This window comes from Panthera tigris, chromosome C1, assembly GCF_018350195.1.
Source record: "Panthera tigris isolate Pti1 chromosome C1, P.tigris_Pti1_mat1.1, whole genome shotgun sequence".
Lineage (NCBI taxonomy): Eukaryota > Metazoa > Chordata > Mammalia > Carnivora > Felidae > Panthera > Panthera tigris.
The window spans coordinates 100,048,198-100,068,655 of record NC_056667.1 but is presented as its reverse complement, the minus strand read 5'-3'; the positions used below and the strand labels follow the sequence as shown (position 1 = coordinate 100,068,655).

General features: G+C 39.6%; 1 protein-coding gene across 2 annotated transcripts in view; it reads left to right on the top strand.

The window, feature by feature from the left end:
* The window catches only part of GDAP2 (ganglioside induced differentiation associated protein 2), a 61,058-nt gene that overhangs the window by 11,039 nt on the left and 29,561 nt on the right, over positions 1–20,458 (top strand). For both annotated transcript variants that reach the window (XM_042993864.1, XM_007075677.3), the window contains exons 4-8: positions 7,502–7,655; positions 8,059–8,147; positions 13,760–13,836; positions 15,213–15,372; positions 17,617–17,773. In XM_042993864.1, the coding sequence (XP_042849798.1) occupies positions 7,502–7,655; positions 8,059–8,147; positions 13,760–13,836; positions 15,213–15,372; positions 17,617–17,773 (637 nt within the window). The remainder of the gene's footprint in view (positions 1–7,501; positions 7,656–8,058; positions 8,148–13,759; positions 13,837–15,212; positions 15,373–17,616; positions 17,774–20,458) is intronic.

The window sequence follows — 20,458 nt, the reverse complement described above, 5'->3', positions numbered from 1 at the left end:
AGAGGATAGAGAAAGAAGAATTACATTATCTGATCAAGAAACTGAACTATATGATAGCTGAAGGAGGAAAAAAGCCCTCAATTAAACTGAAAACATGATACCTGGAAGAACATGTAGAAATTAGAAAATGCAGTAGAGATAATACGAGTTCTTTGATAAAGGTAATAGAGAAGCTGGTCTGGAAAAATTCCTTACGGCCTGTGTGTGTGTGTGTGTGTGTGTTCTCACACCTTAGAGCTAGACGGAAGGGTAAGAGAAAGAAGGTAATCAAATTTAATGTAAGCATACAAATGAAACCTCAGTATTTGACAGCATGTGTCTGAGAGTCTCTAAGCAGGAGTTCATGTTGTAACTCTGCCCTTCACTAACTAGTGTAGTGTAAAACCGGTCACTTCACCGCTGAGCCTGAGTTTCCTACTCTCTAAAGTGGCATGGTGATGATAGTCTCTACCTCAGTTCCTGACACATCACAAGAGCTCAGCGAGTATTTGGGGATAGAAACAGTATCATGAAAAGTAAATGAAAGTTCAAAGTACATTCTAGTGTTTAGTGTTACTGCTGCTGTTAGTTACAGGCCCCAATTGTTTGATGCGTCTCTGCAAACCCAAGGAAAGATTATTAATGATGCACTGCAGGCTGGATACTTAATCCTCTCCCCTTTTTACATTTTCAGTAACAGCTTCATAAATGATTGCAAAGCATGACTCCCCAAATTTGTAGATGATAGAAAGTTGAGAGAAGTTAATAGGAGGTGTTGGATGACCAAAGAGTTTTAAATATTCTGAGCCGACTGGAACCATGAGCCAAAAAATGAAAACACTGACAAGGGTGAATATAAACGTCTTGCAGTAAGTTTAAAACCTGAATTCTCCAAATTCAGGATGGGGAAGCCCAGTTTGACAACCCTTATTATATAAGAAAGTGTTTGCTATCAGTAAAATGACATCGTCGTTCTCTCCCATTTTTCACGCAGAAAACTTTAGGGTTAACGCTTTCTCCTCATTATCCCCCACATAAAGGCTGTCATCAAGCCATAAATATATCTTGAGTCTCTTTATCACCACTGCCTCCAACCTAGCCTGTCTTACCATCATTCCCTGACTGGAGCTTCCCTTTCAACTGGTCTCCCTACATTCATTCATTCTTTACCTAAATCTATTTGCCACATACAGTAAGCATTTGCTTTTTAAATTGTAAATCGCTTCTTACTGCTTCCCTGCTTTGAACCGTGTAGTGGCCTCCCGTGACATTTAAAACACAAACTCCTTGAGCTGGTGTCCAAGGACTTACAAGATCTCAGGCACTTGCCTCCGGGCTCCTTCCATGTCCCTTTCTCCCTCCCTTACCATACTTGAACCAAACTGATCGTTTAGCTCTTGTTCAATTTTGCATGTACTTTGCTCTTTCAGTTCTTAATTCTTCTTAAGTCTTTGCTTATTCTCTTCCTTGCATTTACTTCAGAATTTACTTCAGAAATGCCAATCTCCCCATGATATGTGCTCTCAGCCTGTGGTGCTTTTCTTTTGTGCTCTTATGACAATAGTAATTTCATAAATTGTTTATATGATGATGGGGTTCACATTAAACTTTGACCTCCATGAGGACAGGAACTGTATGTCTCCTTGGTCCCTGTGTCCCTGTACCCAGAGGAGTGGAGGCACCCTTTAAGTAGCAGATGAATGACTACAAACTCCCTGGGATGTTAAGTAACTAGACTCAGCAGTGATGATGTCTTATTTTTATTGAAAACACTAACAGTAGTTACCAGTAGCTACCAGTAGCATCATAGAAGAGGGTAACTTGTTAACAGCTTAAAATAGACTGTTATATCTATAAGATGTTTTACGTAAGCCTCGTGATATTCATGAAGAAAAGAAACCTCTAATAGATACACAGAAGATAAAGAGAAAGGAATTAAAGCATACCAGTAAGAAAAATAAATCACAAAGCAAGACAGCAAGAGAGGAAAAAGAGGAACTTAAAAAAACCTCAGGAAACAATTAACAAAATGGCAATAGTAATTCCTTACCTAGCCGCAATTACTTTAAGCATAAAAGGACTAAGTTCTCCAATCAAAGGACACAGAGTGGTTGGTGGATAAAAAAACAAGACCCAGCAGTATAGTGTCTACAAGAGATTCACTTTAGCTTTAATGATACGTGTAGGCTGAAAGTGCAGGGATGGTAAAAGATACTCTGTGCAAATGGAAACTAAAAGAGAACAAGAGTGGCTGTACTTCTGCCAGATAAAATAGACTTCCAGTCAGAATTGGTCACAAGAGACCGAGAAGGTCACTGTATGATGAAAAAGGGGTCAGTTCATCAAAGGGATGTAGCAGTTGTAAATACGTATGCACCCAACGTAGAAGCTCTTAAATATTTAAGGCAAATATTAAAAGACCTAAATGGTTGGGGTGCCTGGGTGGCTCAGTCGGTTAAGCGTCCGACTTCGGCTCGGGTCATGATCTCACGGTCCGTGAGTTCAAGCCCCACATCGGGCTCTGTGCTGACAGCTCAGAGCCTGGAGCCTGCTTCGGATTCTGTGTCTCCCTCTCTCTCTGCCCCTCCCCCGTTCATGCTCTGTCTCTCTCTGTCTCAAAAATAAATACTAAAAAAAAAAAAAAAAAAAAAAATTTAAAAAAGAAAGATCTAAATGGAGAAATAGCCATACAGTAGCAGGGACCACAGTATACCACTTTCAACACTGGATGGATCATCCAGACAAAATTAGTAAGGAAACAGCGGGCCTGAATTACACTATGGGGTCAAATGAATGTAATAGGCATACCCAGAATAGTCCATCTAACAGCACCAGAGTGCAAATTTTTCTCAGGCACACACAGAACATTCTCCAGTGTAGAGCTTATGCGTCTCCATGTGCAAAAGAGAAGGAAAATACTTTCTCCTGCAATCAGGACCACTGTGTAGTTTTGCTACTTAAATGTTCTGTCACTTGGTACTTAATGTGCACATTTGCTAGGATGGGAGTACACGCACTGAGTTTTTTGATTGCTCTGTTCTCTTATGAATAGGAGTCTTTGCTATAAGGATTAAAACAACTTTTGTGTTTCTTACTGTGGATGTTAGCATTTGGAGAGAAGTAAGTGAAGTTGAAAAGTCCTAACTAATCTTTACTGCTCCGATATTCAGGTTATCGTACCAGCAGCGCTCCTTAGCGGAGGGGTAAAAGGCATGCTGGACAGAGTTTCGGCTGGAGTGAACTTGAACTTACTCAAGAAATTTGCATTTGTTCTGCAGGAATTAAAAATACTTTCAGGGTTGTGTTTTAACTGTTCATAATGATGTCAGGATTTAGGCTTTGGGTTAGAAGAAATCTGGGCTAGAAAGAACAAGTGGAAGGTTGGGAACGGTGTGCTTATTATTAGCATGAGTCTAGTCTCCAGAGTTCTGCATTTTGGCTAACAATTATTAAGGAAAAGGTGGGATTCCCAAAACCAGAGTATCCTGAACACTTAAAATTCTTTTCTGTGTCTGTAGTCTGTCTTCAGAGATCTTCAGGACTGATTCTGCCAACTGCCCCAATACATATTTCCTTACTTGCTTTTTTTTTTTAATATATATTACACCTTTCAAATAATTGCTTTCTAGTTACAGAAGCAGTAAATGTAAATTGTAGGAAGTATATGCACACAAGCTATGAAATAAATGAAAACTTAACATTTTCACCACACAGAGATCACCAGTACTCGTACTGTAGCGCATATTCTTCCGGATCTTTATGTGTATGTGGGCATACGCATACATTCTTAAATATTTTGTTACCAAAATAATTATATGTATACAGTGCATATCTTAAGATAATTATACACATACTGTTCTGCAGTCTGCTTTCTTCAGCAAATGAATTCTACCTTTTGGCTGTTCATCTAATACCCAAACCATAGTTTTAACTTTCCAGTTGACCCAGAAATGCCCTTTGCAGCTAGTTTGTCCAAAGCAATATCCAATCTAGGGTCACACATTACATCTAATTGTTGTATCTTTAAAGATTTTGTTTTCATCCAACTCCATTCCCTTTTTATGACACTTGTTGAGTAAAGTAGGCCAACATGTCTTCCAAGATGTCTCACCTTCTGGGTTTATCTGCTTACCCTGAGGTACCGTTTGGTCTGTCGCTTTATCCCTTGTATTTCCTATAACCTGGAAGTTGTATCTAATTGAATCAGATTTGGCTAAAGGATTTCATAGGTGATGTTGTATTGTGTACTTAGTATATCATATTGGGAGACGTATAAAATCTGATTGACCTGTTAGTGGACCATTACTGACACTAAGATGGCTCTCTGGCTTAGAGTGATGACAGCTTGATTCTTCCATTTGTACAGTTGTTTTACCCTCTGTAGTCAATATGGGGTTATTTAAGTTCTGTGAATACCCAGGACCCTGTCATACGTTCACATAATGGTTTTAGCAACATTTATAGTCCTTATCTGAGTCAGTAATTTCATTAAGATTGTGAAGTTGTAGGGGCGCCTGGGTGGCCCAGTCGGTTGAGTGTCTGATTTCAGCTCAGGATGTGATCTTGCAGTTTGTGGGTTCAAGCCCCACATGGGGCTCGCTGCTGTCAGCCTGTCAACATAGAGCCCACTTCAGATCCTCTGTCCCTTTCTGTCCCCCTCTGCCTGCCCCTCCCCTGCTTGCACTCTCTCAAAAATTAATTAATTAATTAGTTAATTTTAACAAAAGATTGTGAAGTTGTATTTTTCTAAAACCTATCATCATATCCTTGGTTACTAGCTCACATTCCTCTAAAGTAGAGCCTTTCCCCAATAACTGTCATGTGGTTACTCTGAATTAGTTTCTATTAGAGGGCAGCATAAATGCTTAATTCTTTTAATTACCATTTTTCAAACTAAGAATTGGTTATTAAACCAATTTGAGCTGCCTCAAATGGTGCCAAATGATGTTTTTTTCCCTTTCTCTTTTTTGAGTATCAGTTCGTGCTTACGGCTTTTCATTGATCAATGTATATGTGGTTTTAAAAGTCAAAGAATCTTACATCGAAATATATAAAGGAAAGCAACAGTTCTTTGCCTTTCCCTTCCCTTTCTTCGGGGGCATATACTTTCAAACCTTTAAATTCCTTATTTTACTGCTATTTCCAAATAATATGCTACAACTACTGTATTGATTTTTTTCATTCTCTCTTGACTTCCTATTGTGGAAATTAAAGATTAAACTCTTATCCACTCCCTGCTTTTAACTATACAAAAAAAAAAAAAAACATTCACATTTTCTTCCCCCTTCACCCCCTTCCCCAATTGGTCTGTCAAATTTTTATTAAATCGACATTCAGCCTTAACATTGTGACTGTATAAATATTGCTCGCTGCTTATTACAAAACGGATTTGAATTCTTTTTGTATAGCTATTTTCCTCTGAGTTATTGATTTGATTATTTAATATTCTAACTATCGCTGATTCAATCTCAAACTTTTAAATACGACTATAAACCTCTCAGTAAAGTCAAAAACTCTTGGTTATCTTTCAACTCCATTTTCTTCTTGACAAGGTGCCTCCTGAAATCCACCGTCCTCTTTCCTCTCTAGGTTGTTCTCTATGCCTGCTGTATAGTTATTATCCTAGGAAATCCTTTTTTCTATTCAGTGAATCCTCCCATTTTCTGGATCTCTCATGCCCTTCTCTTCTTTGATGTATTCCTTCATTTTTGTGGATAAATCTACCAGAGATTTCTGAGAAGGATGGGTGGGGGCAAAATTACTGAGACCTTCCACCTTCATACTTAATTGGAAGTTTGGCTGACAATGAAATTTTAAGCTAGTAATCCTCTTCCAGGTTTTGAAGGCATTGGTCCATTGTTTTCTGTTTTTATTATTGCTCTTGAAAACTCAGATGCTATTCTTGTTCTTGATTCTTTGTGTGATAGTGTTTTCTTCTCTGGAAACTATGATCTCATCTCTCTGGTATTCTCAGTTTCACAGTTTCTCCACCTTGATGTGGTTTGGGTATTCTGTGAGCTAGAAACTCTTATCTTTCGGTTCTGGAAAATTTGTTTTATTTCTTTCATAATTTCCTTCCCTCTGTATTCTCTGTTCTCTCTTTGAAGAAATTCTATTGGATTTTGTACCTCCTTGTTTAATCCTCCCAATTTTTCATGTCTTATTTTCTAGCTTTTTATTTTCCAGAAGCTTCCCTTAACTTTGGCTTTAATGTATCTGTTGTCATTCCCGATAACATGTTTTTCGTTTGGCTGTAACAGTTATAGAAGTGCTTTGTTTCTTCCTCTTCTCTGAATATTTTTTTTTATAACATCTTATAACATTCTGGCTTTGTTTCTGAGGTACCGTATCTTCTCTTACCTATCTGACAGTGGTTGCATTCTCTCTTGTTTGAGCATCGTTTCGACCCCCTTTGGTCAGAGGCTTGGCTCACTTCCTAGTGATCCTTGAGTGTCAGCTGTATTTATGATGGAGGAAGTGAGAAGGTGAAGGGAAGCTCCGTGTGCACAGGCAAGAGTTACTGCTTGGCGGGTCTAGCTGCAGGTGATGAGCAGGAGCCCTGTTGTTTGGTTGGGGAACTTCCCTTAGTTGTCACAGTCTGCGAGTCCTTCGGTTTGGGCCTCTTAGTTTCCTGGAAGGGGTGTAAGCGTGGGCATCTGTGTTTTGGACACCAGTTAGGAGCAGAGGGCTAAAGCTTGCACTGTAGAGTGTAACACCTTAGCTACATCCCCTCTTCTCAGCTGCGCCTGGGGTTCTGCAGTCCAGACACTCTCCAGCGCAGCATCTCCAGAGTAAATGTTCCTGCTGCTGTGATGGTCAAGAAATCATCCCCTTGCTGTGCTGGCTGGGAAGGGGTTGTTGCAGATTTGACTCTTCTTATGCAAACTTAACTCCACCTCCTCTTTTTAGTCCCACTTCACATCATAGCCTTTAGAAGTACATGGGCCTCCAAGTCTTGAGCCTTCCTAGTGTTCCGTAGTAACAACAAGAATGGTAGGTAACGCGTGTGTGTACTTTGCATGTATTAACTAATTTCATCCTGTGAAGTGAGTACCAGTAGTATTCCCACTAAACGGGAAATTGAGGCCTGGAGAGGCCAGGCAGCTGCCCAGGTAGCACAGAAGGAAAATGGTAGACCCGAGATTTGAATCCAGGCAGTCTGTCTTGAATCCAGCACCGCCTTTCCATACGACCAGCTTGCTTCCAATCGGCGACCTCTTTTCTGTGAGCGGTTAGGTTTCTCTGCTTGCTGAATCAGTTATTTCCAGGCCTTCTGCCTTCCAGAATTTTGATGATGCTTATCTGCTTGATGTTCTCTCCCATTCTCTCTGTCTCTGTTTTTATACCTATTGTATTGCTTCACTGTCATTTTGACAACAGAGATCAGTGTTTGTGTTCAATCCATATTTTTAATTGAAATTTCTCAATGAAGTTCTTATTACTTCTCTGTTTTATGCCTTATTTTGTTGACTTTTTTTCTCCCCAACACCTCCATGACTTAAGCATGCTCCATTGTTCCCAGGTTGCCGGACAGGTGAAGCAAAATTGACGAAAGGATTTAATCTAGCTGCCCGGTTCATCATTCACACAGTGGGACCTAAGTACAAGAGCCGCTATCGCACCGCTGCTGAGAGCTCCCTGTACAGCTGCTACAGAAACGTGCTTCAGCTGGCAAAGTACGGCTTATTCACCTCCTGGATGCACCATGCCATACACTGTCAAAGGCCCCGGTTTCAAAATGAAACCTGGCTGTGGAAATCAAATTTTGAGGGATTTAAATCACGTAAGAGGATTCTGAAGACAAAATTAATTATCTTCGCAAATTTAGCAGGATAAGAGAAATGGATTTGGGTGACTTAAGAATTTAACCTGTTCCCATTTTACTCAATCTTTGCTTGAACTATATTCCCCCCGAGTGGTACAATTATAATATTAATATAAATATTAAATAGCGTAACTGGGTTAATTGTTACACTAGATTTGTTGAGGAGGTAGGGAAGGAGAAGTTGAGCTGCATTTTTAAATTAATTACATATGTATGTGTTATGAATATTGGTGCTTTGTGTTTTCTGTCCGCAGAGAGCAGTCAATGTCATCTGTGGGATTCTGTGTCATCAATTCTGCAAAACGAGGTTATCCTTTAGAGGATGCAACACACATAGCACTTCGTAAGTAACATTGGCGACGCTGTGCCTACATCAAGGACTTCATAAATAGGATTGGGTTGCAGCACATAAATTGAGCCTTACAGATTTTTCTGTTATCACTAGTTAAATAGTTACAGCCAAAGAAGATTTGTTGATTAGCTAATCATGGCATCCTGGAGGGCTTTGTATTGATAAGTTGCTGAGCTCAATTTACTTTTCCAGGCTGACATTTTTCTCCGCTTGAATAAAGGCTTGCAGGCTTGCTTACGAAATTTGCAAATGATACCAAACTGAGAAGTATGGTCAGCGCATTGGGTTTTTGCATCATGATTCAGAATAATTGTAACATTGCAGCAATGATGTCAAAACAGATTTCATGATACAGTGTTTATGTAGCACTTTGCAGTTGAAATAGCAGCTTTCACATGTGTCATTTGAGTATAAATCCTTGCATTGAGGTTTAAAAAAGACCAAGCTTGATCATTATGAGACAGAATGTCATATATGTGATATAAAAACGAGGTGTTCGGCTCGAGAGATTCCATGATCTCACTGTATTATATGCAGCTTCAGACCACATCTAGACGTTTGTATATAGTTCTGGGTGTCCTATCTTATGAGACACTGACAAACTGGAGAGCCAACAGTTTGAAACAGGAGAAACAGGTGTTTCTCCTAAAGAAGATGATGCTTTTAGCATATATGGTGCCCATCTTTAACATCTGAAGGAGTCTCGTGAACTTATTCTGTGCTGCATTTTTAGAGCAGTGGTTCTGAGCCTCTTGGGGAGCCATCATAAACTACTCCGAGCATCTGATGGAAGAAAGCTGTGGACCCCTTTCCCCAGAGGACATACATACACAGGAAATTTGTGTACAATTTCAGGGAGTTCACAGATTTCTAGTAAGGCTTGTAGGTAAGACCTCCAGCAGTAGAGAACAGGTCCAAGACTGTGTCAGAAGGAAGGAGATTCGGTCCCACTTGAGATAGGACTCACTGTAATAGGCGGGTGTTCTAAGTGAACTTCTTGTCGCTGGGAATGTGCACGCAGAGGCTAAATGACCATTTGTTGCAGCTATTCCTCATTGAGGAGGAAAACTGTATAAGATGATCTTTAAGAACCCTTGTATCTCTAGAATTTAAAGACAAGGAGCTGAAAGTCTTCTCAACGATATACTAGAGATACTCAAATGTATAAAATTATTATTAGATAGCCTAGAATTTAGGGTGAGTACATAAGTAGTCTTATTTAACAATTAACTATTTTTAAAATGAAGATTGACTGCTCAAGGATTTTGTAGTAAATTTACATATTTTATACTTTATATATATTATATTAGACTGAGTTTCTTGAGGAGCAGAGCTCTTATCTTTTCATCTTTGCATTTCTAATGTTTCCATAGGTCAAGAATGGTTTACATATGGTACTTGCTTAAGAAATAGGTATTTTGGGGGAACCTGGGTGGCTCAGTCCGTTGAGCATCCAACTCTTGATTTCAGCTCAGGTCATGATCTCACGGTTTGTGAGTTTGAGCCCCACATTGGGCCCTGTCCTGACAGTGTGGAACCTGCTTCAGATTGTGTCTCCCTTTCCCTCTCTCTCAAATCTTTTTCTCTGTCTCCCTTTCTCTCTCTCTCTCTCTCAAATCTTTAAAGAACTTTTTAAAAAAGTATGTATTTTAAAAAGGGATATAGAAATTCCCTCAACAACCCTGTGTTTTAGGGAATATGGTGTCCTTTTTACAAATAAAGAGGCTCAGAAATTTATCATGTTCTTAAGGTTATGCATACTGATGACTCCCAAGTCCAGTAACCTGTTTATTATACTAAATAATTCAATTATGCTTGAGTTAGAACTGCTTCAGTGGGAAGCTCCTATGTTATCACTACTCTGCATGCATTCTGAATGGTGCCTTACCAAAGCAAAGTTCCTGCCTTTATGTAATTCTTCCTGGCTAAGCTTTTGGCAGGTCTTGACATTCTCTGATTCCTCTTAGTCCTTGCCTTATCATCCCATACCTTGGGCTATGACTTTTTATATGTCTCCGTTTCTTATTAAAGTAATCATATAAGTTAGAACTTATTTTTTTTAATGTTCATTTATTTTTGAGACAGAGTGCAAGCGGGGGAGGGACAGAGAGAGAGGGAAACACAGAATCTGAAGCAGGCTCCAGGCTCTGAGCTGTCAGCACAGAGTCCGATGTGGGGCTCAAACTCACAGACTGCAAGATCATGACCTGAGCCAAAGTTGGACGCTCAACCGAGTGAGCCACTCAGGCGTTAGAATTTAAAAAGGCAGCAACATTTTGTAGAAAAGGCTCTGAAAAGGGAGTCAAGAAGACTGGCTTTTGATCCCAGTTCTACCAGTCTCACTGGCTCTGTGGCCCCAGAAAAACTGCTTGATAAATCACTTGGTACAGTACTCTAGAGGTGTCAACTTTGAGCAGGAATTGTAGTAAGAGCAGATGAAGGTCAATAGTTGGTTTAAGGGACTTCGATGAGGCAGTTTCTAAGAATTTACTTATTTAGCACAAAGGAAATGGAAAACTTAAAGATGGGCAAGTCAACTTTTACAAGGCCTGTTAGACTTACTGTACCTTAAATCTAATAGCAAAACTGTAGCATTTTATTAAAAAAAATACAGATGGACTTTCACAGCATGTACAGACCAAGAACAAATCTAATAATGTAACTCTAAGTCTTTAGTACCAAACTCTTTAAAATATTACGAAACTTTATTTCATTTGAAACCTAGGTAAATGTCCTCTTGATAGATGTATCAAGACTATTTATCGTTTTTCCCTGGGTTCACGTGCAGTTCAGTTCTTCTGCATTAGAAGCCCAAAGAAACATCTGCATTAAAATCAATTCATCAGGTTATTTATTCATTCAACAAAACTTTGAGCGACTGCGTGCTAGGCCCTGTGCTATACAGGAGAGGATACAGTGGTGAGAAAAAAAAAGATGACGCTGTTTGTTCTTACTGTGTTTCCCTTTTGGGAATTTTAATGCCCCAGATGTCATTCTCACCAGTTAAAGGGTTTTCACTAAAAGTGAGGTGCATGACGTCCTGGTTGGCTGCAAAGAATAGTGCAGAGATGAAACTTGGAAGGAAACGGTTTGAATTGGCTGTTGGTACTAAATCCTTGTAGCCATGACATCACTCTTCTTTTTTTTTTTTTTTAATCCTTTTTTGCAAAATTACTTTTCTTAATGAATTCTGCTGAGGGAATTCAGTTTTAGTTACTATCTGGCATTGCATTTTGTCTTCTAGTGGAAATCCTACAGTTGTATGCTGGGAAACCACTATGTGTGAACATTAATTAAAACTTGGAGTCAAAGAGAAGAAAATCCCTTTCTGAAAGTTCATTTTAAAAAAATTGTTAAGGCAGAATAGAAAGAGAAATGAAAAATAAATTTATCACCTTATAGAGGGAGAATAATGAATAGTCCTTCAGCAAATGGGTCTGCTGTTATGTTCTCAAGATACAGTAGCAAACAAGGCAGGCAATATGTAGATAACCAGAGCTATAAAATGTTAATTCAGGTGCTGGCTACTTTTGAATGATTGCTTGCCACATCTTTAAGATGTGCTAGCTTCTCGTAATATTAATGTAAGATATACTTGGCCTTCAGAAAGCTCACCATCCAGCCATAAAATGCTAGGAGAAGTTCACAAATGGAGGGTTATTCAGGTTGTAAGAGGAGCACAAGAAAGGATGGAGTTCTGTACAAACCAGGTGGCTTTGGACAGGGTCTTGACAAATGGGTAGGAGTTCACTAAGAGAAGGCCATGGTGAATGAAGGATATCTAGTCAAATGTAGCCATGGAGGCAGAGGCAGGGTCGCGTAAAAGTTAAGTGAAGCGTTCTGAGTACAGCAAAGAAGCCAATTTTCCCAAAACATAAGGTGTGTGGGAGGAATGATGGGAAACAGGACTAAAGCCAGGGGGTGAGGGAGTGGCCAGTTGAGATCCAAGTGTGAAGAACCATGCTGGGACTTGGATCCTAACCTATAAGCAGTGCAGAGCCCCAGGATTATTGAGTAAGGAGGGTGACAGGGTAAGGAAGATAACTCGGGCAGTGCTGAATATGTAGACCTGGAAAAGAGAAAAATAAGCACACAATTAAGAGCTTACTGCCAAAGGCTCGTAAGCATTAAGATCCTAAGAGCAGCTGGAAGAAAGGAGTGGATGTTTGAAACTTTCTGTCAGCAGTAGAATTTAAAGGACATGATAACCCATTGAATGCAGGGTGAAGGAATGGGGTGCTGGGTGGCTCAGTCGGTTAAGCATCCGACTTGGGCTCAGGTCATGATCTCGCTGTCCTGGAGTTCAAGCATTGCATCAGTCTCTGTGCTGACAGCCTGGAGCCTGCTTCAGATTCTTCATCTGCCTCTCTCTCTGTCTGTCTCTCTGTTTCTCTCTCACTCTCTCAAAAGTAAATAAACATTTAAAAAAAATTTTTTTTAAAGAAAATGAAGGAAGGATTGGATGTTGCTATGGTATGGAATAAAGAATACAGGTAAAGGAACAGATTTGGGGGAAAGATGGAGGTCAAGTCTAGTCCTCCCCAGTTTGAGGTCTCTGGGTGATCTAAGCAGATAAGCCCTGTAGGCAGTAGGCAATTGAGCTCTTGCATTCAGAAAACAGTATATAAAGATCTGAGAGTCTGAGTATTTACATCGGTGCCTAGCCAGCAAATTGGTGAGGTAAGAGAATATATATATCAAGAAAATAAATATGGAGGTCAGAACCCTGGAAAATAGCATTTTTAAAAGGTAGAGCATGGGCATTTAAAACTAAAGCTAGAGAAATCTTTAGTGAGGTAAGGACTGAGAAAAAGGCCTTTAGGTTTCATTGATAGGAAATTGATAGAGAAGAATCAGAATAATGTAGAAACTAAGAAAAAAAATCACCTTTGGTTTAATGAGATTTTGATAGGGATGCAAGGCTGAGTAGGTCATTGAATACTGTAACTGAATGAATACAGAGATGCTTAGGCTAGATCATTCTAGGCAGAGAGTGAGAGGCCCCAGGGAATAAAAATATACTGGATAAGGATGAATTGTCTGGAGTCAGCATCTTCTATGGCTGGGCACTGTTCTAGACATTGACAATAAAGCAGTAAATAAAATAAAGCTCTTGCTGTTGGGGTATTTTCATTCTAGCAGATGGGGCAGGGAGGACAGAGAAGATGTAAAATAAACAGATTCCACAAGATGTCTATAATATTTATTCTGGAGGAAAGTAAATCAGAGAAGGAATTTTATTTTTTTATTTTAGAGCACGTGTGAGCGGAGGAGAGGGGCAGAGAGAGAGAGAGAGAGAGAGAGAATCTTAAGCGGGCTCCACGCCCAGTGTTGAGCCCAACGTGGGGCTTGATCCCATGACCCTGGGATCATGACCTGAGCCGAAATCAAGAGTCAGACGCTCAACTGACTGAGTCACCCAGGCGCCCCAGAGAAGGATTTTTAATTATAGTGGTCTGGGCAGGCGTCACTGATAAGGTGTCATTGAGCAGAGACCTACTGAAATGAGGAGTGATGTATTACAAAAATAAAACTTTGAAGAGTTTGTTTGAATTTTCTTCACACAAGTCATTATTTGTTGAATAATTTATTCTTTTCCTTAGGCACTGTAAGGAGATTCCTGGAGATTCATGGGGAGACCATTGAAAAAGTAGTATTTGCTGTCTCTGAACTTGAAGAGGTATCTTGCTAATTATGTTGCCTTGTTTAAATCTTACTTTTACTAGTGTTTGCCTTTGTGTCATCATTATCTATTTGCTGAATTGCTAGCAGGCAAATCCTAGGTATCAGTGTATGTGTTTGGTATCATTTGTTGAAAAAAATCCGTGTTAGAAACTAAAAATAAATCAGAAAGGAGCATTTGTTCATGTTTTTCATTGCTAAGACTGTTTTCACTTAGTGAAGTCCCACAAGGTGGAGTTGTTCTGCTTTGCTCCCTGTACTAGCTCTTAAAATATCTTGAGGCATCACCTTATAACCCAAGTACTGGGTGCCTGGGCAGCGTAACTGGAAAACCGCTACTGTGCTGGAAAAGCTTTGATGTCTGCCTCACCTGGAAACAGGTGGCAGCCTAGCCTAGTGACTGGCATTGATTAAGTTGGAGGGTTATGTTTTGTTGTTGTATGTAGTTGGGGTTAGTATGTTGCAGTCTAATTTGGAGCCGTTTTAGAAAATTAGGTCTTCGCTTTAACTCTTATTAAGTTTTATTTAGTTTTAGTGTGCTCTCCAATCCAGCTTATATTATTTTGCAGTTATGTGTCCTTGGGCAAGTTACTTAACCTCTCTGTTCTTTGATAAAATGGGAGTACTAATAGCAGTTATATCACAGAAGTTTTGTGGTGAATGAGTTAATTCCTGTGAAATACCCGCTGAAAGTGTTAATAGCTATATGCATGATATATAAATACTTTCGAATTTGCTAAAACGAGACACATTTGCTTGTTTGCTGTCTCTTATTTCACTTGGTTACCTATTCATTCGTTCTGTCAGTGATCTTTCATTGAGTGTCTGGCGTACAAGTTTATTACACTAGATGGGAATACACCAGTGAAGAAGTCGGGGTCGTTGTCCTCAAGCAGTCCGTTGTGTATTGGTGGGGACAGACAGTTCAGAGTTTTTGATCATCGTGATAAGTGCACTAATGGAAGTATGGAATGGACAGGAACACAGAACTCTAGCTTGCACAGGGTTAGGAAATACTTCCCATGGGAGGTGATAAAGCTGAAATTGTCGTTAAAGAAAAATATGATATTCCAAGGGAGGGGCAGATGACCGTAGGACAGGAGTGGCAGCGCTTCCGCATTCCAGGTTCAGTGACCTGAAGTTGCCAGGATGGGAGTCAGGCTTAACTTGACCATCTAACAATATCCTGACCTTTTACATAAGAACTGATGGAGGGTCCCAGACGGCTCTAGTCGAGCTTAGAAGTGGAAAGGCCTTTATTCTTGGTGGGAGCTGTCTTCACAGTGACTGGAACAGCACAATGCATTGCTGACGCCTGATGGCTGCTTCGTTACTTTGTTATTTTTCACAGAATGTCTTGCTTTTCTGACACAGGCTACTTACCAAAAGCTGCTACCTCTGTACTTCCCAAGGTCATTAAAGGAGGAATGTCGATCGTTGCCATACCTACCTGCAGATATTGGAAATGCAGAAGGGGAGCCTGTGGTACCTGAACGACAGATTAGAATAAGTGAAAAACCTGGTGCCCCGGAGGGTGAGTTCTGCCTTTCTTAATTTCCCTCTTCTGTCAGGGACTGATGAACACCACCAAGAAGGAGATGGTTTAGCCTGCCTTTGGGGGCTCTCTATGAGTGTCATTAAGATCAAGACCACCTTAAATGTTTTTAGAGTTTTATTCTTGTTAAAATTTACTTTTTTTTTTTTTAAGTTTATTTATTTTGAGAGAGTGTGTGTGCATGCAAGCAGGGAAGAGGTGGAGAGGGAGAGAGGGAGAGGGAGAGAGAGAGAGAGAGAGAGAGAATGAACGAACCCCGAGCAGGCCCCATGCTGTCAGCATGGAGCCCAATGTGGACCTCAGTCTCAGGAACCGTGAGGTCACGACCTGAGCCCAAACCAAGATTCAGGCGCTTGACCTACTGAGCCGCCCACGCACCCCCAAGTGTAGTCTTTAACCTAAAAAAGAATGTATGTTTATACACACACACACACACACACACACACACACACACACACACACAAAACATCAAGTTTGTTAGGCAGTAGAGATCCAGAGTTGGGTATAACAACATTTTCACCTTCCTGAAGTACACAATCATCTGAAATTGTCAACAGCTTCAACAATATGTCCTCTAAAAGCCAGACCTAATATTAAATATTGAAACAAGAATGCTGTTATCAGTCTTTTGGTTTCTTTAAGTTATATACTCATGTAGATTGGAGCAGTGGCAGAGCACGGTAGGGTGAGAGCCCTTCTGAATCTGTGCTGACAGCTTGCACTGGTCTTCACGGGGACATGGTGAAGGCCATAACTCCCTTCTGTGAAGGCGTGCCTTACATGCTTCAGTGCTAGAACTTGATCTGAAAATTCAGCAGTCTAGGAATTACTGTGAGATTCCTGCTGTGAACACTTGTAAATGAGCATCAAGGTAGAAATCTGTAGAAGGCTGCTCATCTCCTTTTTATCACCAGTACGCAGCCTTAACTCCAGTGGAGGAATTGTAAGTGGTTTACCACCAGGAAATGTCTGAACCAAGCTTTGCTGGAGGGCTGCCTGTGTACTTTAGGATACGCCCAGAGTTATTTGGAATTCTCATGCTTAGGACCACCACTAAAGAATATAGTTTTTCCTAAGTGGGTAAATACATTTTGTATGACAAGGAGTAATGAATAGCAAACCCAATTCGAGATCGTAATGCTGGGCAGCAGATTAGGCCAACTCGTTAGGCAAAGGGTTCCTTGTGTCAGCCATTCACAAAGAGTGCTTGATTGCCTCAAAGATGTAGGCCTTAGTGCTCATAAATCTTTTCAATTAGAATGTTCAGTCTGTTAAAATAGATGTAAAATCAGCTTACTTGATTCATTCGTGGGTATTTGTTCATAAAAGCACACTGTCTGAGCTATTGACCTGTCACAATTTGAAGAGCAGTGAAGTAGAGGTAAGAAAGTCCCATTGAGGTGGCCCACCTGGCTGGGCTTCAAGTAGTGGCATCACCTTGGGAAGCTCCCCATGGTCCAAGGCATTTTTTTTTTCCTTTCTTTAAAGACATTTTTTTTTTTTTTTTTTTTTTTTTTAATAAATCTGGGAAGGCAGTGAGGAGCACATTAAGAGATGATCCATTCCCGAAGTACTGACATCTAGCCAAACAAAATGATCATATGGGTAAATTGGAAAGTTAATTTATTAATTCGTAGTGAAAACTAGAACTCTGACAGGTCGGAATGATTACATAGGCATGACCAGTAGAGAAAACCAGGATGCTAAATTAGAATGAAACGTTATCCTAGTGAATGTGGGTCCTGCAGTCCCGCTCCAGCCGTCTGTCATTGGGGCTTATCGAACAAAAGGACTCCAGTTTCTGTGTCCGCTAACCACGTGCTCCCTCCTTAAGCAGTTCTGGATAAATGATCCCAAACATTTGTTCTTTTTTATTTGTTTTGTCAGATGTGGTGTGACAGTCCATCTTTCAACCTGCATTCTGTATAATTACTTCTTTTTGCTTATCATTAGGTTCTACTCTTTCCTTCCTGAAGTGACACCTAGGTCACCTTGGTATTCCTAAAACTTCTGTCACACAGGGACAGGGGGCTTCTTGCGTTATTTCAGTTCGTTAAATGCCTAAATCTGATTTCGGTTTGATTCTCAAGAAAAAAAAAAAAAATACCCTTAACCCCAGTGTTTTTGATTACCTCACAGTCCTCCCTCTTAGGCATTCACAGTCTGTAGCATTTATAGTTGGGTGTTGTCCTACGCTCTCTATTGATAGTATTTTTGTTACAGACAACCAAGAAGAGGAGGCTGAAGGCTTGGGAGTAGATCTCTCTTTCATCGGCTCTCATGCTTTTGCTCGAATGGAAGGAGATATTGATAAGCAGAGAAGACTGATCCTTCAGGGCCAGTTATCAGAGGCAGCCCTGCAGAAGCAGCATCAGAGAAAGTAAGGCGAACCCCTTTGGACTGATAGACATGGAAGGACTTGAGGAATAAGAAAGGACCTTACAGCTGCCAAGTGATCAACATATAATGTATTCTAGTCTATTTTTCATGACAATCCAGTGAGGAAGATGTTGTCCCTATATTTGGTAGATGCAGAAAATCAAAGTTAACTTCTCAGTGGTGACAGTTAAAATGTAGCGAAGCCAGTGTTCAGATGCACATCAGATTTCTGAGCCCCCACTCTTTCTACTATAGTTGTGGTGCCTCTGGGTGAAGTTCTAAAAGTAGCAACTAGGGGAAGGGAAAGGCAGAGTTAACAAAGATTTTACTTAACTTTGTTGTATTTATAACTAAAGTGTAATCTATAGTTTCGTTACATTTAAAAACACTTTATTTCTCCCTGATTTATCCCAGGGACCTTAAAAGCCATTCCATTTCTTTCAGGTGTCTTCTAAATCAATTCTGAATAAGTCCTTTTTCAAGCATAAAGAAAAGCAGCTTATGTGCTTCTGGGTAAGCTTTTCCAAGGATTAACAGTCTTTGGAAAACTAGCTGCTTTTCAGGCACTTTTACAGGAAAGAAAAATGGTAAATTATAGTTCATATCAGCATTACCTTATAGGGTTGGTTGAGAGGTTAACATCTCATAGGATTGTTGTGAGCACCTGGTACTTAGCAAGCTCTTAAAATCTATCACTGTTGTTCTCTTCAGTACTGAGCAAATCCTGGTCTATTTTATCTTTTAGCTTTGGTACTTGCCATCCCTTTTGACCAGAATACTCTCATCCTTCAATTCCTGCCCATTCTCCAGGTTTCAGCTTAAAAGTTATTGCCTCTGGAAATTTATCTCCCTGGAGATAAGCCAGAATAGGTGGAAGGGAAGTCTGGAATAGATGGCCTCTCCTGTATGCTTTTTCACACCTGTACTTAAGCAAAATATAGCCTCTATCATGGTATCTTGTAGTGATGTGTGGTTGTTGTCAGTCTCCATCTGTAAGTGGGAGTGGACTGGATGACCTCTGGAGTCCCTTACAGAATTAGAACTTTGTATCTGGTGATTTTCTGGTCTTCATTTTATTCTGATTTTATTTTTAGAAACAAAGCAAATTTGCCACTAGGGGGCACCAATGAACAGCTTTTCCACAAGCAGCGGCCAGCAAATGATAGTTTCAGTGGTTTCTAAATTTGCATGTGTAAGAATCAACTGGCAAACATTTTTCTTTAAATACAGTGATGGGGTTGTCCCTCACATGACTGGGACTTTGGCATCTGTATATATTTTGAACTTTTTCACATGGTGATTCATGCACTACTAGATCTGGGTACCTTTTTTTGGTTGAAGGCAGTGTTTAAACTGTTTTGTCTTAGGTCCCCTTTGCACTCTTAAAAATTGTTAAGGACCCCAGAGAGCTTTTGTTTACGTGGTTTGTGTCTACCAGTATTTATCATATGAGAAATCATTAATTTATTTCAAAATAATCCGTTGTGTTTTTATGAAAAATAACTAAAAAAAATAGAAGAAATGGCACTGTTTTACATTTTTGCAAATGTTTTAATGTTTGGCTTAATAGAAGACAGCTGGATTCTCATATCAGCATTCAGACTGTTGCAATAAATTGTTTTGGGTGAAGTGTATGAAGAAAATCCAGCCCCACTCAGATACATAATTGGGAAGGAGAGGCGTATGTTAATAGCCTTTTCAAATAATTTATGGTATTTTCTGCTATTACAACATAACTCGATAAATGGTAGTTTCTTACAGTTTAGTGGTAATAGGGAATCTCAAAGCATATCCATGAATTTTTATATTCTGATATATTAAAATGTTTTGTTCTGTCCTCTTTGAATTGGTTTTATAATAGGAATTTATAGCATGAATGTATCACATTTTCTGTTGGAAAACACAATTCACTGAATTATTCGGATCTTCTAAATATTGACAGATTTCAGTACCCAATATGAAGAAATTATATTTGTTAATATTGCCACTGACCTCATCAGAAAAGTCTTTAAGTATTAGGAGCTCTAAGCTTCTGGTGAGAGACGAATTTTCCAAAATTATATGTGCATTTTAAATCTCAAGTTTTATCATTGGCAAGAAATACCGTTGGTTGTTTTTCTGGAAACGACAGGGTCACTTTATTCATTTTTGAGAAAACATCTGCCAAATACTCATGTTGAATAACCACAGTTTGTCTGCCAGTCATTATTTGAAGAAAAACAGTGTTCCATGAAAAAAAAGCAACTAGTTCAGCTTCTAAGTCACACAGTGCTTTTCTTCAAGACAACCTCATACTTCGGTATGTAGAAGTGTTCTTCCCATTCTGTGCTACATTAAAATTAAAAAGATGTGTTCCCAAGGGTTGATTTAATAAAATAATAATTTTTACTTCCTCATCAAAGACATTCTTAAATAAAACTGGCTTTTTTCTTTTTCTTTTTTTTTTTTTTTTTTTTTTTGGTTCTCTGGGAATTTTGGCAATGGAAGAGCGTAGTGACTGCTAGTACAATCTGGGGCCTCCGCCATGGTTCATCATAAGGCACCAGTAGTTTGACTTAACAGTTGTTTTTCCGCCATGGGTGCAAATGTGAACACAGTGAAAGAGGCAAATGATGTTTCAGTATGATGAGAATGGTTTTGACTTTGGAAACCCCCTGAAAAGCGTCAAGACTGTGGACCACACTTC